Source organism: Drosophila biarmipes, chromosome 3R, assembly GCF_025231255.1.
Source record: "Drosophila biarmipes strain raj3 chromosome 3R, RU_DBia_V1.1, whole genome shotgun sequence".
Lineage (NCBI taxonomy): Eukaryota > Metazoa > Arthropoda > Insecta > Diptera > Drosophilidae > Drosophila > Drosophila biarmipes.
In genome coordinates this window covers 4,114,129-4,132,378 of record NC_066616.1, presented here as the reverse complement: position 1 = coordinate 4,132,378, position 18,250 = coordinate 4,114,129, and the positions used below count along the sequence as shown (strand labels likewise).

Here is an 18,250-nt window from a genome sequence, read left to right as displayed (position 1 = left end):
CATACATACTTTTAGACGATTCTATAATACACTTTCATCTAAGAATATCGGGTATAAATACCTCACGAGCAAATTGTAAGTACATTGCTCGCATGTTATGAGAAATCAAACAAAAATTTTGCAGGGTTTGACTAGTTATTGCCTTACTCTGCATTCCTCAACGCATTTAAAAACTAACACTGAAATTCACTGACCTTTTAAAAACCTTTGATATTAAACAATGCTATATTACATTTTCATCACAAAAGTTAATATCAGAACTGTTGTTTGTTAAAGGTTAAATCGTCACTATTGTATCTGCGATCGTCACCTCTTTAAGTTGTTTAATACATTCTTAAACGAACTTTGTAACTTTTAAAGTTCCCGAGGTATCACCTTTTATACAACTGAGTATCGGGTATCTGATAGTCGAGAACGGTATTCATGACAAATTCATGAACTTTTAACCGACATTATCAATATTTTATCGACTTGTTATCGAACTTTAATCAACTTGGCTGGATTGGCTCGCATAGGATCCTGATAAAACGCAGTACGAGTATAGCTTGAAGGGACCTTTTATTCGACAACTATAACTACTCCGTCTTCCTCCTTTTGGCCTTGAGTGGGCCTTGGGTTTCGACCCCACGACGGCGCATTCCTGTTGCTCCTGGACCTGGAGCCATGCGACCTCCTGGTCTCGAGGCGGGAGCTTTACACCCAGCTGGAGTTTCTCCCCACGGCACCACCTGGTGCTCGGTGGTGGACAGAATGGTGGTGCAGCCGCGCCTGATCGCCAGAAGGAGGCTTCGCATCGGACTGACCTTGTTGGGGTAGGGGCTCTGCACGTTCCAGTGCACCGAGAAGTCGGACCGAATGATGCAGAGGCAGGCCCTGCCGCCGGAGTTCAGGTCGTTCTCCATGCCGACAAACACGGCATCGCAGGCGAGATCGCGGGCGGACTGCTCGTCCAGGCCCTCCGTCCACCGCGACTCCAGCATAGACATAGCCGCCAGATTGCCGGAGCCCAGGGACGTGAACGGCACTGTGTCCGTGGTGCCATCAAACCGGGTGCAGAAGAGATGGGTCCCGGTTCGGTCCACGCCCCCGATGATGACGTTGGCCTCCATGTTCCCACTGAAGCGGTAGAGCAGCTGCCTCACCATCTGGTTGGCACAGCGCACCGGCACCTTCCGGAACCCGGTGCTCATGCGGTGGAGCTCCAGCTGCGCCCGCGTCACCTCCATCAGAGCGCTTGTGTCCTGTGCGACTCCGGCACCTCCGGCGCTGAAGAGGATTTTGCGGAGTTACTGGTTTCGCAATCTCGACGATCGCACTGAAGGAACGCCACTGTAGTAGTCTGATTTACTTACAAAATGTTGTGCTGCAGCTCATAAATCTTGCGGCTGTTATTCGAGGGTATTATGTTGGCGTTGGTGGCCCTGGAATCCGCGCCTATGATCACGCCCCCGTCGAAAATGATGCCCACTACGGTGGTGCCAGTGCTGATACGACTCGGCTCCACGAAACCCTTTTCGGTCAGGCTCTTATTCCTGTGTAAGGGAAGAACTAATTTCAAGTTGTATAGGAAAATTCAAGGGGAAATCAAGGCAATAGGCCACAGTTTGGTTCACCTCAAACAATTGTCGAAGCTGAATCCGCTGGAACCGCACTGATACGGAGATCGGGCGGCATATCTCATCATCGTTGGTATGCCATTTAACATTGTGAAAACTGCTTTGCATTGAAGGTAAAAAATATATCTAAATCTTCTTGACTCTCCGCCTAAAATTGTTAGTTGAACTCAAATGCTTAGGCTACTCGAGGCCCATTGAAATTTAATAGGGACACCGGTTGGCCCAGAATACTCCGTAGTCGGATTTCACCACGCTTACATATTGGAACTCTCAATCTTGATCAATTCCCTCAGCAGTGAAGAAAAGAATCTCTTGCATTTACAATTGCATTTAGTTTTTGTTTGCTTTAAATTGCAACTGCCATTTCTAACGGCTTTGAGCAGAGGGAATACCCCACACGTTTAAGCCTAGCTCTCCACCAGGGTTGCTGAACACGCTATTTCATTCGCGCCGCATTTTTAGGGTTTTTCCGAGGCTAGTGCGGCGGCCCCACCGGCTGGATTCTGCGCAGGCCAGCCGTTGGTCACACTGCGGAAAAATGTCGAAGGCGCGCGTCGCTCGCGTTTCTTGAGCTCCCGATCGCCGAGTTTCGTTTCCCAAGAAAACCGAATTGCAACAAGTGCGGAGATCGCTGTGCCGTGTTCCTGTGCGATCGCCCGAAGTCGCAGCCTGTGAAATCGCTGCTTTTGTTATTTGATTCGCCAACTCCGTGATATCTCCGCAGCCAATATTCGCACTCGCCTCCCTGCGCACTTGGCTCTCTTCGGCGCCGACGTCGACTGCGCAGCCGCCGCGCCGCGAAATGTGCAACAACAAGTTAAACAGCAACTACACTCCAACACATCGACAAAGTTAGCCAATGTTTAATTGCTGCCTTAATTAAATTAGCAGCCGCAGTGCAGTGCGAAATACGCGAGCGGCGAGGAAAGCTGTTTCTGCTTCCCACTTCCCACCTGGAAAGCGAAGCTGGATAAATTGGATTAGACCGGCGACAAGGAGGTATAGAAATCGAAGCCCCTGTATTTATGAATTTCGCCACCCCCTGAGTACAAAAGCAACAATTGCCATGTCCGGCTTAGCAACAAAAGGAATAACATCGCATTCCAACGGCGTCTGCTTTGTTTTCCCGCACTCACACTCGCGCGCTCGGTGGAACGCCACCCGCTCCTCTTTAAGCTGCCTCTGTTTCCAGCGGGGAGAGACGCTTCCAGCGGGATGTGGTTTTGCGCTTCTTCTCCATTCCCTTGTTCTCTGCAAGAAAAAGAAAAGGGTGCGTCGACATTTCTATTGTTGTTGTTTTCCGTGACGGTTTTTTATTTTGTTGCTCACCTTCATACGTTATCAGAGTGTTCATTTTGATCGTTTGCTTCGTCAACGCTGGCGAGAAGTCTCCACTGGAGTTTCGTGCTCCCTCACGCCAAACAGTTATACCTGTTTCCACGGGAGAGAGCGAGAGGCGACCTGCGGATAAACCGAGCCGCGAAATCTCCACTGGAGAGAGCCGCTGGAAGATCGGAATTTTTAGTGCTCCGCTGCGACTAACAGGTTTTAGTAGTGGTAGCTTACATGCTTGCTTTTCTACTACGTATTTTTCGTTGTGGCTCGCAGTTCTGTTTTCCCACTCCCTCTCTCGTTTTTGCATGGCAAACTTTCGGTCATTGTACTGTTGTTGTCTTGCCCACCGCCGGAGAGCAACAACAATTGGGGAAGCCTGCTAGCTGGGCACAGTGGAGCAGGTCGAACCAGAACTAGTTATATCTGAAATTGGAATTTTCCGTTAGCCATGAATGTAAAAAGAGAGGATATATACAAGAATCATGGGGGTTCCTACCTGGTATAATTTGATCCTACCTACTATAAAGGAATCGTTACTTTTTTAAGTTAACATTGCTTCCTATGAGTGGTGCCTTCGCTTTCGAGGTTCACTGTAGCTCCAGCCCGCTCCTCTGTTTTTCGTTCTCGCCCAGCTCCATTTTCGCCTTTTCCGCACACCTCTCGGTTTCGCATGAGTCACGAGTCTGCTTAGTGTGACTGTTTCCCCATCGTGGCTCGAATGAGTGGGGTTTGGCGGGCAACCAGGCTTACCTGCAGTGTTATCAATGGGCACGCTCCACATTCCAGTCGCCTTATCGCTCTTTTGTGGCCCAAAAAGGGCCGAAGGGAGATAAACCAAAGCAACATTGCCCCACAGCAGTGACACCGTGCAATTGCATTGGCATCCTCTGATAAGAAAGGCAAAGAAGCCACGAAACAACACACCACTTCTCGAAAGTGCACCAAGCCAGTACGGAAAGCCGAACAAATAAGGTAAACAAACACCAACGCCGAAAGCAAGTGCGGGGAAATCAAATGTAGGACGGCGATCCACAATCGCCCATGCTGCGTGAAAAGAAAGAGAAACTGGCCCACGAAACAGGTGCAAGGTAATCTAATTACGGGCCGGCATATGGGCCTCAATGCAAACAGCGGACCGAAGCCAATAAAATATTGGGGCGTCAATAAAAGCATTTCTGAGGTTGGTGTAGATCAGGGAAAAGACCCGCCGAATGCCCTACAAGCTGTGGAAATTCTGTTACTGGTTGTTCAGTCAATAACTAAGAAGAAAACCCATTGGTTGTATTAAAAGTTCATACTTTGAAAGAGCACTCGTCACTATTGGCTGCAAGAATAATAGCTATACACTTTAATTGATCGAAATAAAAATGGGACCTTCAACTCTCAGGTAATCTCCATCGGTCTTTTGTAATTTTTATATCTTTGCAGAGGGTTTCAGTCAGTAGTTTGCAACGCAGGAGACGCTTCCGAACCCATAAAGTATTTATATTTTTGATCAGCTTTACTAGTCGAGTCGATCTAGCCATGTCCGCCTATCCGACCTTTTCTTAAGTCATATCTTAAACATATAACTTCCTACGCTTGGAAATAACATTTTTTAATTAGTTCTGAATTTCCAGGCTAATTTGATTAAAATCGGACGACTATATTATAAAGCTGCAATAGAAACGATCGTAAAATTGGTGGGAAGATAATAAGAAACTAATTATAGCTTCGGTGTTTTTTTAAATATTAACTTATACCCTTGGGAATATCATTCTTTTATTATTTAAAAATTTTGAAAAATTATTCTAAAAATCGTAAAGCCTTTGACATACAATGCTTCCACAAGAACGACCTGCAAAGTATAGATAGTCGGATTGTTTTATTCCTTGTTTAAAATATTTTTTAGCATTTGTTGCTTTATAAGATTGAATGTTAGTTCTTCACTCTCGAAACTTATACCTCTTTGAATCCAGTAACAGTCTCGAAACTTCTACCTCTTTGAATCCAGTAACAGCGTGATTACAATTAAAAAATAAAAAAGTTCTTCAACGCGTACAGTTCTCTACATATTTATTGTGACATAATTTTAAACTTGATAGCGTGTATCAGTTATTCTTTGGAACCATGAAATTGACCCGTATAGGGGAACAGGACGTTATCACAACTACGTAATAGCTAAAAGCTAGACCACTAGATAAGCTCTAACTTGATAAGCTATAAGCTGTTACCTTTTAAGGTTATAGTTCCCCACCGAAAGTCTTTTCTAAAAATGTTTGAATTTCTCATTATCACCTAAAATGGGAAGAATTTTTGAAAAAAAGTAGTATCTCATAATTGACATTTTTTTTCAGCTTTTTTTTATTTATGTAAAATTTACGTGGTACAATGTATTCTGTTTGTACTCTAAATGGTCTCATCCTGTGTTTACTACGTTAATATGAGGCATATTTGCTATAAACAAGTATTTGCAAAAGAAAAGCTTCATACTCGTATATGTAACTTCCTGGGAACTATCTTAATTGTAGTATTGTATAAAAGGATCAAAAAGTTAACCAATAAATGTCATTAAATAAAACACAGTATTCGTTGAGCAAAGCTGAATTTTGTTTTTTACTTTTTGGTACCCTTAGTGTTTAGTACGGCCTTCAAGTGTAGAGAAGAAAATGCATTACTTCTTAAAAAGTCGCTTATCTAATTTCATATGTGAAAATTATTTAGCAGCACTCAAAAAGTTAGAATTAGTTTAAATGTTTTTTTTTCGAACGACTTGTACCACCTGGTACCAGACTGCTCAGTAGAAAATTCGGTATGACAACCCTGAAAAAGTAGAGGAAAAATAAGTATTGTAGGTAATTTGAAATTTTAACTAACAGTTTTTAGACAGGTAAAGCCCAAAGAGATGTAAGGAAACGCAGAAGTATTGAAGATTGAGCAATCGGTGATCAGCAATATGTCTTCAAAAGGTTCAAACTCAATTTTTGTGGCTAAGAGATTTTCCTCCGTGTGGGAAGTGCGCACTCGAAGTCCGCATCAGGCGGGTTGCTGTCCCGGCTAATCTGCATTCTAGGTGTTCTGGCACAGCTGCATCTAAGGCCTCCACAGCCCCATGGTCCCCACATTATCCGCGCTCGCAGTTGGCTCCTCCAATCTTTTATTTGCGTCTATTGGGCAATTCCTCACTCGCAGCTTGGCGCGTAATTGGACTCTTTTGCGTTCCTCGGTTCTCAAATGCAGAGTGTTTATTTTGGACTTTGGCTCTGTGTTTGCCAGGTCCACGCCCTCCTCCGCCTTTTGTTTACTTTTGCTTTCGGCGCCCCAGCGATACTTTTGCGGCTCTGCCCGCCGGATTCGATTTGCGCGAACTGTGGTTTGTTATACGCTGCTTTTTGGGGGAGTTTTAGCTGGAAATCCGAGCTTTTGCCCGCGCAGCTGTTTCGGGCTATTTTCGGGTGGAATGCATAAACAAAGCTCGTGGGCATTTGCTGCCAACAGTTCATAGGAAACCATAACTATTAGCCCTAATAACAGAATGGGCTTCAAGTTTGCGGGTAGATCAGTATGGCGAAGAAGAGTCTGTGAGTCTGAGTAAGCTACGAACTATATTTCATATATGAAATCTAGGAAAAGTCAGGACGGATCCGCATAGGACTGGGATTTGACGGGACTGTCCGCAGATCGGCCGAGCGCGGGTCACTGCCACGCCCATCGGTTGGGCCGTGGGCCAATTTCCGCCCCTTGAAGCTCAAACGTGCGCAAACCCGTTTCGCAAATCGAATAATGCGCCAGTCACTCGGTATCGCCTTATAGTGGGCTTCAGCCGAGAAACTGGTTTTCTTCGCTGCCTGACCGTGATTTTGTTTTGTTTTGTGTGCTTTTGCTGCCGTTTCTGCATGCTCTTTTTCTGTTGGGTTCTGGGTGTTTTTGCGAGTGAGTTGATGTCGTAAGCCGATCAAACTTGGCTGCTAATGTGTGTGCCAGCACGAGTACTGTCCCACTTCGAATGCATTTGATGTGAGAAAGTTTGTAGATCAGTTGGGAGTTCGCATATCCCGCTGACCAACGCCCCGGCAATTGCCTGTGGAAGTTTCCCATCAGTAGCTGCGGGTCTCGGTCGCCTTCCCGCACATTTTACACCCGGTTCGAATTACACAAGACCATCACTCCACTCAACCAACCAGAAAACACAGAGCTGAAAGTTTACTGCACTTCGGGACATGCGGGGGCAACATCTTTCCCATTTGGATTTAGTTGGGTTTATGTCTGCGATGTACCAGATACTAAATTTGTATATTCTGATCTATAATTAGTTGATTCAATGTTTTTAGCTTCGAAGCCACCTTCTCAGTGCCACTTGATATTTTATGATGTACTTCTTTTAAGGGCAGACTATATTGGAACACTCCGATGTCACCTCTCTTCTAATCGCGGTCACTGAAATATTTCTTTCATCGGGCGGTTCTCCTGTCTGAATCTCCACCTCAGACATTCCCTATTTCTCGTCAGCTGACAGTTGGCCTAATGGAGACGTCTACGCCATGATAGTCTGCTTTTTCTGGCCCGATCGGAGGCAAATAGGATCTCGGGGAACGTCAACCCAACAAGCCGACAACTTAAGCATTCCGATCGCATAATAGCCCGGCATGGGAACACGGGTGGAAAACAAAGGAGACGCATTTTGCCTACACCCCAGAACTCGTTGACTTTTCCTCTCCAGCCCAAGGAGTTTCATTCTCCTGCTGATTGACAGGCGACCCTTGCAATTGATGGACAGAAGTGCGACAACCAGAAGTAGGTACATGGAGGTTCAACAAAGGGACAGTCCTCCGCGAGGCGACTGTACTTTTCTACCTTTCCCTTGCGGCTTCAATGAACCCCGACCCAGGAGCTTGCCCTGGAATTGTCAATTGGGATAACTCAAAAGGGAAAACTGTTTTTCCAACCACGTTCTGCGCTAGTGCACAACGCTCTCCCCTGCTGCATACACAGAGAAAAACCAGAAGAATTTAAACAATGTTTAAACATTGGAAGCAGCACCAGGAAAGATATATCCCATATTGTAACCTAAATTGCCTTTAGCCAGTGTTTGTTTTTCAAAACCGTTGACCTATTTGAAAAAGTATCAGTAGTTGAGTAGGTTTTATATAGTGCTTCGCCTAATTCCATATTATAATCAGTTAATAATTATTTCATCCTTACATAATATTTTATTGGCTAAAGTTTTTCACTGTGTACCTTTCGATCCTTTTCTGTGTTTTATTTTGAGGCTTAATAATTCCGAGCGTGTGCGTGTGTTGCCTTTAGCTAGCTACCTGCTTTGCATGATCTTGATTTTGTTACCTGGTCTGGACTGTTAGCCCCTTTGTCTCTATGGGAATGCTCTCCAAACCGCCGTGAGCTGTATGTATGTGGAGTGTTGATGCAATACAATTCCACCCCTGACGTAAACACACCGAGAAATACCAGCAGAATGCGCTTGGCAACAAGTTCGGCAGAGTATTCGGGTCTAGGGATCATTTTTAGGGGGTAAGAAATGTTAAAGAGTATTAATGGGAGATATAGAAAACTTGGCAATGTCCTCTACTCGTACATTTTACTCATATTTTATAACCAGTCAAAGACTAATTAAAAGTGCCGTTTATACAATGAAATTGAACATTATGCGGTATGCAGTGATATCTACACATCTTCGAAAATACCATATTACAAATTCTGCGGTATTCTGAAGTCGAGACAAAGTAATAGCCCCGAGATTATGCGGAATTCGGTAATGTTTCACTTTTGTCAGCGCCTTTTGTTTGGCCGATGGTCGAATTCCTTTCAGCGCTCGAGGAGGAAGACTTCTCAGGCACTCAGACTTCTCCGACTGTCTCATTCGGCTCAAATGAATGCATAATGGAGTCTTAATGTGTCTCCGACTGTCTACATAGGTCTGTCTGAACATCTTGCAGTAGCCCGAAAATGTCCCTTTCTCTATGATTTTTTCAAGTACCGCCTCATTGAAACTAATTATTTTCTTTGAGCCTCTGAGTCGAGACGGCTGACTGCCAGCTATTTGTTTTGGGGTTTCACCCAGCGGCGTCTCTCGGCCTTGTCTTTGCCCTGTTTTAACAGCTGCAAATTTAACACCTTACTACCTCTGTTACTGCCAATTCGGGTGTACTAGCCCGTAATTACGAGTATGTTAGATCTTGTCGGGGGCTTATGGCACGCCATTGGCAGATGTTCAATTTATGCACAGTCTAGTTGTTTTCTCGACTTGCATCATTTTGTGTAATGGTCGAGAGTTGACGTTCATTTTGATGTTTTGTGGGGGCATTCCGGTGGAACATCGCAGTACCTAGACATCTCCAGTGCAATCATGGTCGGAGCGATCATCATAAGCGCAATACTTATAAATTTAAAAGGAGCATAATCTCAGCGTCCCCAAAATCGTGGGTACTTGCAATCGAACAGTTAAAATCTTTATACTGCTGCTTTTTGATCTCCACACTTATAGCAAAAATAGAAATAGTTTACAAATCATTTCAGAGAGGTCAATTGAAAGTGAAAGCTTTTAAAAGTGAAATGAGTGGTAAATGGAGTGCTACATAATTTTTACTTAACAAATCGAAGGTCAAAGTGGTCAGAAATAGTTGGAGTACAAGTTAGAAAGGGGAGTGTTTGGATGGAGAGAAACTCCAATGGCCTGTACCTTAATTGCCCAAATTCAGATAAGTGAGTTGCAATCGCTGGCAGTTGACAGTTGCGCCTGCGCAATGGACAAATGGACAACGCCGCACGATTAATGAATCAACATGCCTTTCGGGCGAGTCCATGCGCATTCCACGCTCTAAACCGGTTGTGATTAGGAATATCTTTCCCTACCCCGCATTTCCCGATTTCTTCCGTAATGTATCTGCATTTATGAGTGACATGACGTCGTGCGTCTGTTGGTCATTTGCCATGCGAATGGCAAGCAAATTACTCGCGGCATTTAATTAATATTCCCAAGCAACTTGGTTGAAACTGAACATTCATAGCTAAAACTGCATCGATAAGAAGTTGTTTATGGAGGAAATAAGATACAGGACCGGATTGATGATTGAAACTCAGACGGTATTCAACACATGCGTAACTTGCGAAAGATGGTTTATCGGTTTATGTGGATGGCAACAGCAAAGACCAATATCGCATACTTTTCAAGAAAGTCTGCGAAAGATTTAAAACAATTTCACTTTCGACGCTTGTACGTTTTATTTCCCTTCCACGACACTTGACGTTTTCCAAGTTAATTGAAATCATATTGCCAATTGGCGATTGTCGCCGTTGTCCGCGCCTTTATCGTCCCCTCCTTACGCCTTGTCTTTTGGAGTTTGCGACTGTCTCTCCCCTACATTGTGTTTATCTTTTATGGGCGTTGTTCGGTCGAGTGAAAGTTTCAAATTTCTAAGAAGTACGCCCTGAGATACGTCCGTGAATAGCTCAGCAACAGTTTGGCCGTTAGAAGTAAGTACAAGACACACTAAATGCCCGCAATTTCTGCTACTTAAGTTGCTTCTCAGATGCTGGCCATCAACCACTTCAAAGCAAGCAACAAGTTCCGCCCCGGCATAATTTTCCCACATTAAATATGCACCCGAAGCTGACTTATTTTATGAAGGGAAGGGGTCTGTACAGTGCGTTTCGAAAAGCCCTGACTGTGCTAGGTTACAACTTAGGCGATTGGGGGTACCTTAGTTTAATAAATAAAAAAGAAGTAGTATGTAATCAACTGCCTTTCATATGTATGCTCCTAGCATTTACTGTGGATTCATACGAAATACCTGACCTACACTTTCGGAGCGCACTGTATGCGACTGTGTGCAGCAGATGCATTAAACAAAGCGCAGGCAGTCAGGTCCATTAACCGGTTAATTGCTTCCTGGCCTAATTAGGCACCGGCAGTCACAACAAACTCGGCAGCATGCAAAATGGCAACATCAGATATACCCCACTCGGGCCAGTTTACAGCCCGAGTGCGTCATCTTAACTGTTTTTGCTGGCTGTTGCACTTACATTGGGGTTTCTTATGGCCATTACATGAGCGGTGGCTTAGAGTGGCCAATTGCGGGCCAACCGGATGGCTTCGAGCCACACCTGACCAACGGCGGAAAACTTTTCTCCCATTCGGCAACATTTCACACTTTTTAATTACGCGGGGAGGAGATGATTTCTCTTTTCCTTTGTTTGCTTTTGTTTTCACCTGAGCAAACCTTTTTGAATAATCATAAAATCTATATTACTGCACATTTCAGCTGGAACTTGCGTAAGCAGTTTATGGGGAGAAATCTTTAAATACCATTGCGGTCAAAAAAACATAAAAGTTATGGAAACTTTGTTTTTCCACTAACTACAGAACGAATAAGTGCTCAGGCTCTTATAAGCTGAAAGAGTTCCGATGGTTTGCCCATTTTACTGCTGAAATCGTTTTGATGAAATAAAGTGTATTGATTATCGTGCTCATAATTAATAATTATCCTCCATACATGGTAACTCCTTCAACTGCAATCACTGGCATGAACCATATCATAAATATATATGCCAGATCATCTATAGTCTACCTGTGCGCCGCACCCCACACGATGATCCATGCATACTTAATTAGTTAATTTTCCATAAATTTGTGTGCAGGAGGGTGTGCCCGAATCGTCTGTGAAAATATGCAGTGGGCCACGAATGGGTATTTTGAGTTGACTTCTCACGGCTAGATGTTACTTATAATTCTCAATTCTCATAATTCCCTCTTGAACAAAGGATAAGCAGTAGGTTTGGTTCTGACACCTTAATAACCTTCCTTTTTTTGGGTCCAAAGAATTTTGAAGTGAGTCATTTATAAAAAAATATATTTTGATAAGTCATTTAATTTTTAAACTGTTATATAAACTAGTATGTGGTGTGCATAGCCATGACCTACATGTTGCCGAGCTAAAAATACTCCCGATACCCTCGGGACGCCTCGCAGAAAATATAAACACAAGCATTCATGAATATTTAACAATGAATAGCTTAATTATGCGCACATGCAAAAATGCACAAGTACGGAGCAGAACGCTCCCTTACCCCTCCAAAAGCTGTATATTTGCATGCATTACTCATTCGTTTTTCGAGTCTGAATTGCGTGCTTATTGTGCTAATTACGAGAAATAAATATTTGCAATATGTGTAAGGCAGGAAAGTGAGACAAAAATCACTGAAAATTGTGGAAAAGAAAACGCTTTGCCATAAACGGAAACTATTAATCAACTTTCACTTGTTTTGGCTTATTTGTCGCCTCCTTCCCCTATATCGATGTTGTTGGTCTAGCCGTTGGGTTTGATAATTATGTCGTCGTTTTACCTTTATGCCAGAGCGTTTTTGAGGCCGCCGCTCTTCTTGTGTGTTAATTAATGAAGTTTGCCCATATTGGTCCAAATGTTTGTTTTGTGTCGACCCACGGGTTTTTCTCGTTACCCACTTCGCTTATCGGGCAACAGGTTATTGACTGATTGTAAATATTTGGAGTCTTATCATGATCTGCCTTATCGCTGTGTCTATCTTGATTGCCTCGGCCCTTTATAGAAGCTAGTTAAGCATTTTCAAATGGTAATAGTTCGATTTTAAATATAAATGTTCTTGGGAACTTGATAGCAAGTGAAAGCATCGAAGAAAGGAAAACCTGTACTGCCTAAAGTCGGAAGATTTCGATCACGTTACAAGTCTGTGAACCATGTATTTTGATTCGATTAATAATCCCGACTGGTTTTTTGGTTTATTTTAAAGTCTAGTTAAAAATCTTGTATAATATGAGTTTTTAGGTAAACCTTATGTTTCATCGTTATTAAGTAATCGGTTCCAGTAATTTCGTTAGGAACTTCCGCTGTTGGCATGCGACTTCAAGACCTATTTCTTCGTCTTTTGTTACACCTACGCTGAGTCAGCCGGTCGGTCGCTCACATGTCGTCTAGCAACAATTCAGAGCTCATTAAAAATTGCGTTCAACCCAATTCCATCAACCAATTAAGCGTGGCCCAGCAGCAGAGAAATTCAGCTACAACAATGACAACCTATGTGATTGCGATTTATGCTCCACACATATGCTCAACTTCTCCGGGCTCATCACTCGCTTCCTGCTCAGTTCGGTGGTCAACAAGCCAAGCACCGAACGCAAAAAGGCGTTAAGCAAATAATAACAATAACAGAAACAGCAACAAAGGGAAAAGTCAATAACCACGTTGGTATGCTTTTGAAGCCGTTTGCCGGTTTATTGTTTTCCCTTTTGCTCTCAGGAAATTGTTTTTATATATTTTTCACTAGTGGAGTCACCGTAAAATCTTTGTTGAAAACAAAGTGCCAGCCACAGTTAAGTTTAATGAATTCCAAAAACTTTAAATCAGAAGCCAGAGTAGTGTTTCTCACGAAATACTGTTAACTAATTGATATTTAGGTGATCAAAAATATGTATTTGTTTCAATAGTTTGTAAATGTAAACAAAAGTTCTACAAAAACTTTAAGGTTGTGGTTTTAAACGAACAAGAAGGAACGCCTCGGCTATCAGATACCCGTTACTCAGCTGTCCGGAGAGAAAGGATATGCAGAAATACCAGCAGCAAAGCGAGATTGTAAACCGCCACCTTCCCGAGATATGACAATGTGGGGTCAGACAATTTAGGCGTTATGGTCGTTTGTGGAGGTGTATTGAGCCATATATATATTGACAAAACTAATATATATAATTTCAAATTTGTTTTCTAGCACTAAAACTGAGGCGAAAAATGTATTTAATTTTAATTTTTGGTCGATTTTAAATTAAATGTGTTTTTGTATGTTAATCAGTTTTTCCGGATTATTGGCGCATAAAATATTCCTGAACATGAAAGTCATTTGCTCCAATACTGAGCTTTAGCTATCGTTCTTTGATGCTTATTTAAGAATGCGTATCCCGTTGTCTGACATCAATTAGAAAATTGGAATACGTAATGGGTATCTGATAGTCGCGCACTCGATTACAGCGCTTCTTCTTGTACTGATGTTTTGCTATTTTGTGTCTGGCAAAAATGTCGCAGTCGCAACAAGGCGAACCAAGCCATAAACAGAAAAGAAAGAAGCCCCAGAAGGGCAGATCAAAGGGACCGGCGAAAAAGGGCTAGTAAAACGCAATCGACCGAAAGACAAACAAGACAAGAATGAGTCATATAGTCTGACTAACAGTATTCGAAGAAAACCACTACTTATTAAACAAATATCTTAGGCTTAAATTTATACTTGTATAAGCCAAACTGCAATTGGTTTATGTACAGAGAAAAGTGAGATTTGGTATGCTATATAGGTACTTATTTAGCCCATGAATGTATTGAATATTTAGTTTTTAAAGGGTTATGGCTCCTTTTCTTGATTGCCGATGTAGTACTAGACCTACTGACTGAGTAATTGACAACAATTAAGGCGTTAAGCAAGCGGAGAAAAGAACGGGAAGGAAAGCTTAAGTATAGTTTAAATTTGATTTTTGGCGTCGTTCAAAACATAAAAAAGGTTTTAGGGACTTATGAAACTTTTAAATATATTATAATCCAAATTGTTTTACTTTCAATTATCCCAGAAGATATTAGTTTATTTAAATTTTTACCAACCATTTTTTTGTTGAAAAACTAGCATGATGGAGATTTCAGTTTACAGTTGATTTATTTTCTCCGTACACATTCCGGTTCAGGTGTTTCCTTTGGGGGAACTACGGATTAGCCATTTCCCCACAACGTCTGTATTTAAAGTGTTTTCCAGCCTCTTGCCGTTTCCGCTTGTTTTACAAACCCACTGACCCCGAAATTAATTGAAATAAAAAGAAACACAGGCACACACAGGCCGCACAAAAATTGCACCGGCAACAAGTTTTGCAAACATGAACCCCAGATGCAGGAGGGGGTGTCGCAGGGGGCGCAGATCGTGTGAGGTGGGTCTATTGCCGCGCTGCAGGTGCCAGAGTGACAGCTGCATAAAAAACGAAAAACAGCCAGAGAGGAAAACTTTTAGTTATGCCTAGGCCAGCAGCAATTGTACATGTCCCAGACCCACTTCGTGAGGTCTAGAGCTTCTCAGAAACTTTGCATCTGGGACTGAAAACTCACAGATGCGTCTAAACTGATGGTATCTCTGTGTCATATAATGAGACAGGGCTCATAAGATAAATAAATTTAATGTTCTGTATAACATAATTACCATTAAAGGTTGAAATTCAAATTGATTTGATTGGTGCTTTGTTTCTAATAATTTAGTCAGAAAAAAAACAAAAAATTCAAATGTATATTTAAGAAAAGTTGTAGACACAGCCAGTGCTAATGCTTTTGCCTCTACTGTGTCTGCATCTGTAAAGGTAAATGTATCTGGGTGTTGTATTTGGTTGTCTTCGTACATTCACCTCTTCTGTTGATGGGCTTTGTTTTGCTTTTTGCCAAGTATTGCGGTACTTCTCTTTTGGCCTTCCCTATGTTGGTCTGTCTTTTAACCATCCAGTGACACTTTTATTTTGCTGCCGTTTTCCGACTCTATTTTAATTCGCTTTATTATCTTGTTTCTCGCGATCTGTTCGGCGGCATTTTCCCTCCGAAAACAGCAGCAAGAAATACGAAATACCATCAAATGTCACCTTTTTGTCTTTTTAATAATGTTGTTTGGAAATCGCAGAGTTTGTCTCTTTTCCCTGTTTGAAATCGCCACTCCAATTTTGGTCGGAAAATCTAAGCCGTATGGTAAGATTCTCATTAGGAATGATTTGTTTGTTCCGTGTGTCCACGGTTTCGTATATCTTACTGAGAACTTTGACATGCCTGTGACAAGATAATGCGTTTATTGTTTAGTTGTTTAACGATCAAGAAGTCAGATAAGTGTAATCAAGTGGGAGCTCGCACAGAGCATTATAAAATCCAAAAATCGTATTTTTTACTATTTTGTTTGGTTAAACAAAAATTAGATGGATAAGTGGATGATGGATAAGACACATGAAAAAACTGAATCTGCTGTTGGTAAGCACTTTAAAAAAAATCAGTTAATAGAGAAATGCGATACTCAACCATTTTTCAATGCATTTCGAGGTGCAGGTACACAATATTATTTATAAATCACAATAGACGAGCAAATTAATAGTTATATTCGCTGTATAAATAATTAGTTCGAAGGAATCGTCAAACCCCTCCTCCTTTATAAAAGCATTTCCACCCCTTGCTGACTTGACTGATCAACCATGAAAGCTTATATTGCCTTGGCAACCATTGAAATGCAATTTTGGAAACGGACAACGAAAATACCCGAGCACTTTAACCCTTTTGCTGGTCATGCTTGAATGCAGGGAGGACTCTCTACTTCCACACCTTCGATGAAAACTCTAGAAGCTAGGGTTAGCTGCAGAAAGACACATTTCGATATGCAACTTCCAGAAACGACGCACGCCCTCGCGGAAATTGTGAAAATAGCTTTACATAAACGGCTACCATTCCAAGTCCCCTCCACCTCGAAACTCTACAAAGCGATGGTCTGTAAATCGACAAGTTTCAGTGCACAAACGACGTGTTTCCCCAAGCGGAACCTCTGACGGTTATTAAACTGCCTACATAAGACAAAACAAAAACAAAAAGGGAACAGACCAAAAGAACCCGGGGAAAATAAGGCCAGCAGATAGCAGCAAAGAGTTAAAAGAACTGACTGAGGAAAGGAGGGTTGGAATAGTTTAGTTCAGTCATAGTTCCGCTCTTTGACATCACTTCTCTTCGAAATAGCGCTGCTGAACTCTGAGGGTTTCCTTCCTCCTGTCACAAACCAACAGAAAAACACGCCCTAAATAACGTCTTGGAGTTATTTGTACAAATGCCCTGAAATTTTCTGCTTTGATGAAGTTATTTGTTTAGGGTCGCTGAGCGCAGAAAGCTGGTGTGGGAAAGTCTGGCTAGATATGATCATGTAATGGAACTTTTAATTGGCTTGTAGTGGAACCGGGTGATTTTCATATACTTATGTGGCAGATGACATGTGGCAGGGCGCCCTCCGTTTCCCACTCTCCGGCTATGTTACACCAACCGGCCTCCATCATTTACTCCTGAAAGTACTAACTTTGAACTATCAAGGTATGCGAAAGATAGGTTTATTTACAAACACCTTTGCCAATTTCAAGTTAACTCCCCTTAACATTTTTATTACTATTACCAATTTAACCCAGCATATTTTTAAAACCAATTGACTTTAAAAAAAACAAGTTTTAAGAAGTCCCACAACCTTTTCTTTATTTCTCAAGTAGTGAATATCTTTTCCTTATAACAAATACCAATAATTATTTCAGTAATATACTTTTTCCTATGGATATGCCTAAAAATCTGATTGGTTTTATATTACAATACTCCACGTGTAGAGAATAAGCACTAAAAACTTATTTTGTAAGCACTATAGCTCATCCAGTCAACGTGTTTTATTTCGATTTCCTCATCAGATTTGTAGGTATATTTACAATTTCTTCCTGTATGTAGTTTTTCTGCCCCTCCTGACCAACGAGTGTTTACATTTGGCATCAAAAATTTAATGTTTGCCACATCTGCGCCAACTTTTTACTTTTCGCTTCTGATTCTGCCTTCGTTTACGATGCTTTTCATGGAAGTTGTAAACCCAGAATCTAATTTTATCAAAAATGTATGCTTTATTGTTTACAGATAGTCAGTGCCCAACAAGGCGAAACACAAACTACGTCACACTGGAGTCACAACACGATCAACATTCCCAGAACTGAGACGAGACCTTCCCCCACCCCGAATACAACCTGTACAGTATGTCACACGATAAGAAGATGTTGGATCGCGAGGCAGTTCGTTCAGTGATTCAGCAATGGAATGCCAATCGCTTGGATCTGTTTGCGCTCTCCGAGCCAGACGAGGTGAGTCTGCTGCCAATATCTTTAAGGTACATTGCATTCTAATAACTTTAACCGCAGAACCTGCTCTTCCATGGCGTTATGCGCTTCTACTTCCAAGATGCTGGCCAGAAAGTGGCCACCAAATGTATACGGGTGGCTTCTGATGCCACCGTCACAGATGTCATAGGTAAGCCATGAATCAGATTGAAAGAACTTTTAGAATTCTTAAAAATCGAGATTTAAAATATTATCAGCCATTATCAATATTCTTTGATTGGACTAGAGGATATTTTATTATGTATCAAACATTTGTTTATTTCCATAAGTAACGTTTGACTGGTTCTTTGAATAAAGTTTGTATAATATGACTGTAGATATATTATTATTATTTTCTATAATAAATGCATGCTATATCGAAGTACCCTGCGTAGCT

The 18,250-nt window shown here is 42.0% G+C and overlaps 2 protein-coding genes across 8 annotated transcripts in view; one reads left to right on the top strand and one right to left on the bottom strand.

Moving 5' to 3' along the window:
* Positions 1 to 539: 539 nt before the first annotated feature.
* On the bottom strand, positions 540 to 1,810 carry LOC108032874 (uncharacterized). Its single transcript, XM_017106875.3, has 3 exons — positions 1,614 to 1,810; positions 1,353 to 1,532; positions 540 to 1,266 (listed from the first exon to the last, which is right to left on the bottom strand). The coding sequence occupies exons 1-3, from the start codon at positions 1,703 to 1,705 to the stop codon at positions 576 to 578; spliced, it is 963 nt and encodes a 320-aa protein (XP_016962364.1). The 5' UTR covers positions 1,706 to 1,810; the 3' UTR covers positions 540 to 575.
* A 327-nt stretch (positions 1,811 to 2,137) lies between these two features.
* Positions 2,138 to 18,250, top strand: part of LOC108032896 (afadin) — a 48,266-nt gene continuing 32,153 nt past the window's right edge. For all 7 annotated transcript variants that reach the window (XM_017106937.3, XM_017106935.3, XM_017106936.3 and 4 more), the window contains exons 1-3: positions 2,138 to 2,615; positions 17,618 to 17,838; positions 17,896 to 18,004. In XM_017106937.3, coding sequence (XP_016962426.3) covers positions 17,734 to 17,838; positions 17,896 to 18,004 — 214 coding nt within the window. In that variant the 5' untranslated portion in view covers positions 2,138 to 2,615; positions 17,618 to 17,733. The remainder of the gene's footprint in view (positions 2,616 to 17,617; positions 17,839 to 17,895; positions 18,005 to 18,250) is intronic.

What these genes read in the sequence shown, in the direction of transcription:
- LOC108032874 (XM_017106875.3), bottom strand. Translation starts at nt 1,705, where the DNA reads ATGTTAAATGGCATACCAACGATGATGAGATATGCCGCCCGATCTCCG. An exon ending in AGCTTCGACAATTGTTTGAG is followed by an intron (nt 1,533 to 1,613) that starts GTGAACCAAACT and finishes TCCCTTACACAG; the next exon opens with GAATAAGAGCCTGACCGAAA. An exon ending in GAGCTGCAGCACAACATTTT is followed by an intron (nt 1,267 to 1,352) that starts GTAAGTAAATCA and finishes AATCCTCTTCAG; the next exon opens with CGCCGGAGGTGCCGGAGTCG.